General features: G+C 39.1%; 2 protein-coding genes across 2 annotated transcripts; both read left to right on the top strand.

Annotated features, from left to right (window-relative positions):
• Window positions 1–3,396: 3,396 nt before the first annotated feature.
• Window positions 3,397–5,340, top strand: LOC128727372 (matrix metalloproteinase-14-like). Its single transcript, XM_053821283.1, has 6 exons — window positions 3,397–3,992; window positions 4,051–4,282; window positions 4,366–4,742; window positions 4,842–5,001; window positions 5,086–5,121; window positions 5,203–5,340. Exons 1-6 carry the CDS (start codon window positions 3,468–3,470, stop codon window positions 5,205–5,207), a joined length of 1,335 nt encoding a protein of 444 aa, XP_053677258.1. The 5' UTR covers window positions 3,397–3,467; the 3' UTR covers window positions 5,208–5,340.
• A 2,285-nt stretch (window positions 5,341–7,625) lies between these two features.
• Window positions 7,626–9,679, top strand: LOC128724943 (interstitial collagenase-like). Its single transcript, XM_053818664.1, is given in 6 exon segments — window positions 7,626–7,686; window positions 8,073–8,719; window positions 8,792–9,062; window positions 9,128–9,507; window positions 9,571–9,636; window positions 9,638–9,679. Coding segments are annotated over 6 exon segments (1,467 nt in total).
• The last annotated feature ends 687 nt before the right edge of the window (window positions 9,680–10,366 follow it).

Below are 10,366 nucleotides of genomic sequence, written 5' to 3'. Positions count from 1 at the left end.
TCCTCGATCGATATCACTTATGATATCAACAAGATTTTTCGCGTTTAATTTTAATTGGGTTTTGCTGTAAAGTTTCGATATGGAATTAAATGGAAACTGGAAGCAGTTGATGCTTGACCGCAACACGTGCCGAAGTGTTTCATTTTCAAATGGTGTTGGTTCGAGCGATGGTAATGGAACACGTACCCGGAACGTGGTTCGTGCAATAAAGACCATTGCTCGTGTTTCTTATTATGTCGTACAACACTAGCATGTTTATGCTGTACACATTGTAGATTATGCAGCTTTAGAAATCCTGTTGGAAGTGCAGTATGGATAAAAAGGAAGATGTGTAACAGAACAAAACAGAAGCAGTAAGGTGCTCGACGGCTTAAACCACTTAGTAAGCCTCGCACATTAGAAGACGTTATGCAACTTCGATCGTGAACATTTTTACCACGTGTTCAAAAATCCCTCGCACGTGGCTTGCGTACAATGCTTGCGTGCAACGTACTTGATGTAGTTTATCATATTAGCAATAGATGGCGCTTTCATAGCACTTGCGTAAGGTCCTTCGAAATTTTGATTTGAATTTAATGCATAAGCGCTGGACTTCAAAAATAGTTAGTTAGGGGAATTTCGCAAATAAGAAGCACATTTTGAAGCCAATTTATTTATATCTGTATGCATTTCCATCATTCGTTTAATTGAATTCATGCATGCAATTTTGAAAACTGATTTTATACTGAAACTGTTGTTGGTGATATACTGTTAATGGTCATATTAACTGTACAAAATTGTTTATTGGCTGCCAATAATATAGTTTATGATATAAACGATGTGTTTATCTCCTCCAGAAAAGCAGTTTCATATGCAGATCATGTTGAACTCCCAAATCAGCGGTAAAAAAATGTTTCAGAGAAATAAACTAGAGTTTATTCAAGTAGCATCATATAAAAAGCATCTTCTATCGTAAGAATACGTTTTGCTTGACTAGAAGTTGTACAAGTTCTCATACAACCAATCTTTGATAAAACCGTTAGTGTTTGATCAACTGTAGATCATATATTTAATGCATTCGAAGCAGGATGGTAGCAAAAACAGTTGCTGTCTGATTTGCAGGTTAATTTCGTTGACCTGCAGTTAAGATATAAGACATCGATTGTCACCTTCGTCGTTTGCCTTCGGATGCGATCGGATACGGGTGGATGGAGCTACATTAACAGTAACAATCAACTTTTTATTGGTTTTGGTACCCAATGTCTCAGAAATCCTATTACAAAATAGTTCGTCGTATTATTACATATGCGCAACGTGAGAAAATGACAACATGTGTCAAAAGTGGTCATAAAAAGAATATATGATTATTTAGTAAATGAAAATATTAAGAGTTCCAGAAAATAACTCAGTCCAGCAATCGATACGTTTGTATAGGTTGTATTCCGTTTCTTCGCAGGTTTCTTTACCTGTATTCTTCATTTATCATTTTCTCTTTCTCTCCTTCCCAGAGGTTAAAATTATGCGTCTATTTCTTCCTTCCAATTGCATTTGTGTAGGAATTATATGCTGTTATATCCACTGCGGCTACTAGTTTGAAGGGAAACCCCAGCAAATAGTGTGTAGTGCAATTAATTTGCATACTGCATAGCCTCCCACTCTTACGCTTCAGAACAACGCGTTTGCCTTCGTAGAATTTCTTTATATTGGATAAGTTAGGATTCTACAGTTCTTATTAGGTGGAGAGTACTCGACTCAGACGTTCGTAACGTTAGCTCCGAGCGTTGGTGAATCTATCGGTAAGATCCGAATAGGAAGTTATTGAGTAAAAAAAGTGATAGTGTTCGAGATTCAGTGCTCAAGTGTGTTTATTCTAGTGCTAGCATGCAAGCATTATTCTTAATATAAGTCTTTGAGATATCAGGCGCTACAACCGCTTAGCGGCCTTGGCCTGCTCCAAGAGAAACCGGAACCGTTCGTGGTCGAGCGTCGTTGTCTGCTAATCGCTGATCCGGGCCTTTCTTGCGGACGCATCCTCTCCATCTCAGTTTGGACATACCACGCCTCCTCTGCCCATGCGGGCAGATTAAAAGGACTTTACGGATTGGGCCGTCCAGTGACAGTTTAACCCACCGCTGTGCGTGACCAGCCCACCGGAACCTGGCGAGTCTAATTCGCTTCATGACAGTGATACTATCGTACAGTGCGTAGAGCTCTTCATTGCATCGGCTCCTCCATTGTCCTTAAACACATACGGGGCCAAAAATCCTTCGAAGCATCTTCCTCTCGAACGCGTCTAAAAGGGTTTCGTCTGTACATCACCCCTGCGTAGACTCACATTAGTATTTGTTAGCAGGGCCGCTGACGGTGTCACCTTCATTTTGGTTTTTGCCTCATTTATCTCCAACCCGGGGTTCTCAGTCGTCTGCTTGATCCGTTTGTCTTCTGCTACATCGTTTGGTGCTATCTTTTGCTAAAATAGTTTTCCTGGGTCGTATCACACTTCGATTCTTTGGAGCTCCTGCACCCGTTGTGTTTCTTGTGCGTTGTGTTGTGTGCACCATTGGTGTTTCTTGGTGCGGTGTACTCGTTCGATCGGAATCGATGTTGGCTCCTCTATATGTGTTAGCATTAAACAGGCTGGACTGTCTTTGGAGGCTTATCAACACGTGGTCGATCTGGTTAGAAGTGGCTCCATCTGGGGACACCCAAGTGACATTGTGGATGCCCCGAGGGTGAAAACTTGGTAATTCCCACAACCAGATTACTTGCTGTTGCAAGTTGGACCAATCTATTACCATTATCATTACTGTGCTCATGTAGACTGTGATTACCAATGTATTGGCGGTACATTGGGTCTCTATCAAGCTTTGCATTGAAGTCCCTTTGCTTTGCCGAATGATATTTAAGTTAAAAGAGCTTTGCATTGAATGGTATTTAAGTTAAAATGGCATAATTAAATTGAGCAAAGATTTTCTTAAGGTATTCCCATAATAAAAAGCATTGTCATGGTAAACCTTGCACGATGTAAACATAAATTCTCCTATTCCAGAAGTGTTCAGCATATTAAAGAATAAAACACCCATCAATCAATAATATAAGCCCATCACAATGCTTCATATTATCGATTGCTTGAGGCAATCGCTAGTAATTGCACTGTTAGGGGCAAGTGTGATCGTACTAGCCGATGAAGCAAGTTCTATGAAGCTAAGCCCAGTGGTATGTATGTTTAATACTCTATACTCCTGTATTTTCATATGTACCAGTATTTTCTCATTTTAATTTGCTAAATTGAATCGCATATCATACTCTTTTCAATCATTACAAATCTCCAGCATTACTTGTCCCGATTCGGATATCTTGAGAAAATTTACAATCCATGGACTCATAGCTTGATCGTGGATGAAACCTTGGAAAATGCGATCAAAAACTTTCAACGTTTTTCTGGACTAAATGTTACCGGTGAACTGAATGACGAGACGATAGCACTGATGTCGCTGCCACGCTGCAGTGTGATCGATATGATCGGTTACGGGGCAGACGCGCACACGGAAAACTTTGCCTTGCGGAGAATCCACTGGAGGAAAAAGAATTTGACATACCGTATTTCCAAGTACCCGAAATTGCTGCAACGACAGGAAGTCGATAACGAGATCTCGCGAGCTTTCAGCGTGTGGAGCGACCACACCGATTTGAGCTTCAGGCAAAAGTATATCGGAGCCGCCGACATTGATATTCGCTTCGAAGTAAACGGCCACAGTGATGAGGAGGCATTCGATGGACCAGGAGGAGTTTTGGCACACGCATATTTTCCGATGTATGGCGGCAATGCGCATTTTGACGACGCAGAACAATGGACCATTGGAGTAGAGAACGGAATCAATCTGTTCCAGGTGGCGGCGCACGAATTTGGTCACTCACTTGGCCTCGGCCATTCCAGAGTTCATTCTGCACTGATGGAACCTTTCTACCGTGGATACAATCCCAATTTCCAGCTCAGCAAGGATGATATTTTGGTGAGAATTTTCAGATGGCTACACACTTGTGAGCTAAACGGTTCCTATCTTTCTGTAGGGTATTCAATCATTGTACGGCCCGAAAACCAAGATTGGTCAGTCAACCAACCCGATAAGCCCGAAAGAAGAGCACCCGAATCTGTGTAATTCACCATCCATCGATTCCATTTTCCATACCAGCGACAACAAGACGTTTATATTCAAAGGTGACAAGTATTACAGGATCGTAGCAAACGACATTGCTCCAGGCTATCCGAAGAACATTTCCGAAGGCTGGCCGGGACTTCCGGGTATGTGTCACTCTCAACAGGAAACAAACGTAATAGAAGGCTCTGACTTAGGTCAATATTTAATACTGTGCTGTACATTTCAGGCAAAATTGATGCTGCTTTCACACACCAGAATGGCAAGACGTACTTTTTCCAGGGTACTAAATACTGGCGCTATCGAGGAAAGGAAATGGATGCCGACTATCCGAAGGAGATCAGTGATGGTTTTCCAGGAATTCCAAACCATCTCGATGCGGTCATGGTCTGGGGATATAATGCTGGAATTTACTTCTTCAAAGGAAGCCAATTTTGGCGGTATAATTCGAAGAAGAAGCCACCAGTACCCGCGGTCTATCCGAAGGAGATCTCGTACTGGAACGGTATCCCAAATGGAATCAATGCTGTGGTACATCAAGGAAAAAAATTCACCTACTTCTTCAAGGATGATAAGTACTATCGCTTCAATAATGAAAAGCTTCAGGTAAGGTGTGCTTAATAGAGCACGTTGAACTCTATGACGCTATGATATTCTGCACCCGTCCAGTCATTTAGAAAAGCAACACTGCGCTTTCCCTTCCAGGTTGACCAGGATGATCCTCCATTCCCGAGACAAACTGCAGCATGGTGGTTTGGGTGCAAGAATGAGACTGATATCATAACAACCACTGAAAAAAGTGGAATGGAAACGTTTGACGAGCTAGATGATTTCTTGAACGACAATTTCTGGACGTTTGATGCTGGTAAGATTAGAAAGATTAATATTATAATTCAACGCACAAATGAGGCTAATATTTCTTTTGTTTAATTTGAACTTGATATTGAAGATTCCTTGGAAGAGATTTCCTGGATTTTTGATAATGGTAAGTTTTCGATACATTTGCTTTGTTATTCAAAGAATTAACAATCAGGATAATATTTTATTTTAATCAATTATCCCTCAGAGTGACGGTCCAGCTTCACAATAAGGTTAATAAGAGCGGAATGCTGCATTAATAGAGTAAACCTTTTTGTACAAGTTACATGCTATACATTTATATCCATTCGAGAAAGATAATAAATTCGTCATGTTCAGAATGTCGAAAAAACTTTACCTCGTTGCATCAGTTGTTGTACATTATACGTTGTGGTGATGGTTGAAAGTTTCTTTTATGCGTAAAATACAGAGAGAGTTAATTTTTACCCTATGATATAAGCATACACAAAAAGCTTATGCAAAATCCCGAACTTTAGAAACCTGCACGACACAACGCTTTCAAATAACGGTTCTTGCAAACCTCAGAACCTCAGCTTTCGGAATGTTGAAAGGACATCATTTTTTATGTTATAAGGGAAACAAACTCAGCTTGCCCGATCTGTATTTACGATTTCCAATCGCCCGGATTTAGCATTTACATTCATTGAGATTATTAATTACAGGCGTCATTTGAGAATCTGCACCGAATCGTACCTTTTAAAAGGACATAATTATTCGTAATATTTCATATTAACAAACCATGTAAACAAACAGATATTTTCCATATCACAACACCCATTCACATCAAATGGGATTTTTAAATAGTACTGCCACCTGTTTCAACTAGTATAATAACTAATAGTTCCAACCAAATGTTGGAATGAAATAGATGGAACCAAGTGAAGTAGCTTACATGTAAGATATATATGTCTTTTAATATGTTACGACATTTATTGGAATAAATTAATTACTATTACCATTAAGTTGTCCATTAGTATATCGACATCTCGCGAACGTAAAACCTTTCTTCTTTCAATCATTTCCATACGCACGTATTTGTCATGATGGTCATGTGCTGAATCATCGATCAATGCATCTGTGCAAAACGACTCCAAACGAGCCGAGAAAAGATGAAACAGTTGATCTCAGGCACGTTGTTACAATAAGCATTCAGAATACAAGAAACCTGCTGATTTAAACCGAGAGAGTGATTCCTCTACTTATGGCTTCAAACCAGACCATCCTAAATTTTCAAGGCTATCAATCAAGATATAAAACCAAGACCCACTGCTATTCAGAAAAATATGAAATATGATCTCTTTAATAAAAAAAATTATCAGTCCATAGAAAAAAGTTCTAAAAATATCCTCATTCTTAGCATGTATTGATATCACGTAAAAATTGTTTTGCATTCATTAATATTTTGTAATAAACGTTTAGTAAAACATTGAAACATGACTTTGTGTTATACAACAATTTTCTTATTTTCGCAATTATTTTTTACAATGTCTTTAAGAAGAAAATTTCTGGCCCATAAAAATTGTCCTCTCCAGAAAAAAAAATTAAATAAAAGAATTATCTGTTTTTCTTGAAAATATTGTTACTATTTCTCATGAATCATAAATGATATACTTTTACTATTTACTATTTATTTATTATTATATTCATAGTAATTGATAATATTCATTGTTGAAGGATTCAAAGCAATTTTGACTACATGAACCAATTTGAATTTCATACTGAAAACAGGAGACTTCCAATGATTTAATGATTGGCTATAAGAGTATTTTTCTTAAAAAATGTAATTACTTGCAAATAGCATATTATTTCATTAACTTCAATAAATAAGTTATACTCTTGCAATTTACACTTTTTTTATGAAGATGGCGTTTTTTTACAAATACAACTGCTTGAATGGTGAAAAAATTAAGAAAAAGAATTAAGGTGCTTCCTGCTTTGGAATTTCCAATCACCACAAAGAATTGAGAAAAGAGAATATAAATCACACTGGAAAAACTACTTTTCTGCCTTCAATTTCTTCTCTTACCGTTTAGTCTACTTCCACATAAACTTCGACCATTTTTCGGTAGCCTCAATTGTTTCAATTATGTAAAATTTTCACTTCTACTGCAACAGCCTTTAATGCATCGAGTGACTCACAGCACCGACCTGTGACTGCATAAATCTTTAAACTCTCTCTTTCTAGCTACAGTGTAAGCTTTTACTTTGTTCAATCGTTCTAATGCTCCTGGAGAAATTGTATAAATATGATACTCGAAGCGCTAACCACAGTCATTAGCCGGTGATCGTGCATACCATTCGATCGTGATCGCTCCTGCCAGCGTTAACAGTACCCGAGCTCAGGTTGGTCGCCTGTCAAGTCCAGAGTGACTCATACCCCAAAGCAAAAATAGTGAAAAATAATCAGAAAATAGCACGTTTATCTGGAACGAAGCTTGAAATTGCCCTAGATCTTGTGATACTCGAATTGCTCTTCGTCTATTGGTTAAGAGTGTTTAGTCTAGTGTTCGTCAACCTTATGAAGAAAACCATTATAAATGATCATTAAAAGCATCCTGGACATTTTGTTCAATTTCATCATTGCAGAACGATGATACGCAATCGCATACAATGGTTAGGAGTGTCCGCGATCATAATGGTGACTTCGTGTACTTTGGTGTTGGCAGGTTTAGTAGGTTTGATTGAAAGCGATACTGATAGTCTGCCCACCGTGACTCAAAACCAAGCTGAGGTACGTAGCTAAATCAAATGAAGGTGAACCGGACGAAGCATCGAGGAATTGTAGAAATAGGTGGAAGCGCTAAACTCTCAGTGTAATTACTTTTACATATATGAAACAGCTCATGGATATTTGTAAGTGAAAGTACTGGTTTGAAATCAACTATAACCATTATTGAAATACTGTAGAAGAAGATCCAAAAATATATTTACTATCTTTGGTAACAAATTATCGAACACTGTAGAACTTGCTAGAATTGTTTATTCAGCAAAGACCTTCAATAATTCAGTATAACCTGTTCTAGCGTTTTCTCTTGCGGAACGGCTACCTCATCGAAGAGGACAAAAATGCGTCCGTGAGTCAGCATACGGACAACGACTTCCAGGAAGCTATCATGGAATATCAGAGCCTCAATTATCTGAAAAGCACGGGAGTGCTTGACGCAGCCACAACCGAAATGATGAGGCGTCCTCGTTGCGGGTTGAAAGATAAGCATAATACAGTTCAAAACAAGTCCGTGGAAAGCTTCGTCCTGCACAAAAGCCGATGGGAAAAGAAGCATTTGACGTACGGTATAACAAAGTACTCGAAGTGGCTGCACTGGAGTGTGGTTGACAGAGAAATTGCAAAGGCGTTTAGTTTGTGGAGTGAGCACATCGATCTGACCTTCACACAACATAGAAACGAGCCTGTGGACATTGACATCCGCTTCGAAAAGTACATACATCACGACGAAAACCCGTTCGATGGTCCAGGACAGGTATTAGCCCACGCTTTCATACCAAAGCACGGAGGTGACATTCATTTTGACGACACGGAACACTGGACCGTCAATTCAACGAATGGAACTAATCTGCTCCAGGTGGCTACTCACGAGGTTGGCCATTCACTAGGACTCTTGGACACGCGTGACCAATCTGACGCAATGTATTTTGCCTATCTCGGGTATGATCCAAACTTCCAGCTAAGTCGTGACGATATTTTTGTAAGTAGGAATAGATGACCTGGTATCACTTCTTGTGCTTGCACCGACCTCACGATCTGATCCTTTCTAAAGGGTATACAAAGGCTGTACGGCAAGAAAAACAGGTATAGAAGCTGGCATGATGGCGAGAATAACATCGGTATGGCTTCGAATACAATCACGAGCCGACCTTCAGTAGCGCAGGAATCGGAGCTGTGCACATCTAAGAACATTGATGCTATCTTCCAAACGGATGATGATAGCACCATCGTCTTCCTGAGGAACAAGTACTACAAGCTCCTCCAGAACGAGGTAGCCCCAGGATACCCGAAGGACATTTCCGATGGCTGGCCGGGACTTCCAGGTAGGTATCGTCACAATAAGGATACAAAAACAGATTCCCGATATAAGTTTTGATCGACATTGCAGGAAACATCGATGCTGCATTCACGTATGAAAATGGCAAGACATACTTCTTCCAAGGCAACAAGTACTGGCGATATCGAGGTCGTCAGATCGATGGTGACTACCCGCGGGAGATAAGCGACGGCTTTCCAGGGATACCGAACAATCTCAATGCAGCCATGCTGTGGTGGAACTCCAACAGTACTGTTTACTTCTTCAAGGACCGCAAATTTTGGTTATATGACCCGAACACAACTCCTCCGGTCAAGCCGTCTTACCCCAAGCCTATTTCAAACATAGAAGGCTTACCTGATCAAATCGATGCAGCGCTACATCATCCGAACGGTAATATGTACTTCTTCAGAGGTGACAAATACTATCGCGTCGATGGAAAATCATCCACGGTAAGCTTAAATAGTATAAGATATCTATAGCTGACTTACTCTTAAATGGAAATTAACTTGCAGGTCGATCATTCCGGACAGCCATACCCGCGACGAACTGCATCTTGGTGGTTTGGTTGCAAAAACTTGGACTAGAGATTCAACTCACCTAACCAACTATGAACACTTTTAAAACTTTGATGATTAAACAGATGACATGATAGGCAATGCAAAAAGAATACAATCAAGATTAATATCAAAACAAAATAAAATATTTTCTGGTTTTTGTCATTTTTCTACATATTGGATCCGCTTGGTAATTTTGAAATTTGTAATACAACGATTGCATCGTAGTCGATCATGTAATGATGAATTTGGACTCACGAACGATGCGTTTAACATTCAGGATTAAACAGTGCACATAGCACTAGTCGACCAGAGAAAAAAAAAGGGAGTTGACTCAAATTTGTATGAAGGTTCAAGGAAAAATGATTTACGTTCTCGATACGTTTACGTTCTATATCATACACTTGCAGTTGCATATCGACAATCTTTTCATTGAATTCACTAACATTGAATGCCACTGACTTTTCATTTAATGCCACTAACAATTATTTTAAATCGATCTGGAAAGAATAGATTGAACTTTCATTCAAAAAATTAAAATAAAACAATGCAAATAATTCTTTTCAAAAGCAAAACCATAGAGCTGGCTCAAAATTTGAAGCAAGCTGTAAGAATGAAAATTTTACCTTTCTTAAACACTCTCTGATGCGCATCGACCATCTATTCATTGGATTTGTTTATAGTTAAGAAGATCTTTTATGAAAAGATATGCTTCTATGCTGCTATACAAATATTCATTATCCAATTTCGGTTA

This window comes from Anopheles nili, chromosome 3 (genome assembly GCF_943737925.1).
Source record: "Anopheles nili chromosome 3, idAnoNiliSN_F5_01, whole genome shotgun sequence".
NCBI lineage: Eukaryota > Metazoa > Arthropoda > Insecta > Diptera > Culicidae > Anopheles > Anopheles nili.
This window is presented reverse-complemented; position numbering and strand designations above follow the sequence as displayed.

Bases quoted from the DNA above. Each gene is read 5' to 3' on its own strand.
- LOC128727372 (XM_053821283.1), top strand. From the start codon at position 3,468: ATGTCGCTGCCACGCTGCAGTGTGATCGATATGATCGGTTACGGGGCA. The intron at 4,283-4,365 runs GTATGTGTCACT...TGTACATTTCAG, and splicing joins AGGCTGGCCGGGACTTCCGG to GCAAAATTGATGCTGCTTTC. The intron at 4,743-4,841 runs GTAAGGTGTGCT...TTTCCCTTCCAG, and splicing joins TCAATAATGAAAAGCTTCAG to GTTGACCAGGATGATCCTCC.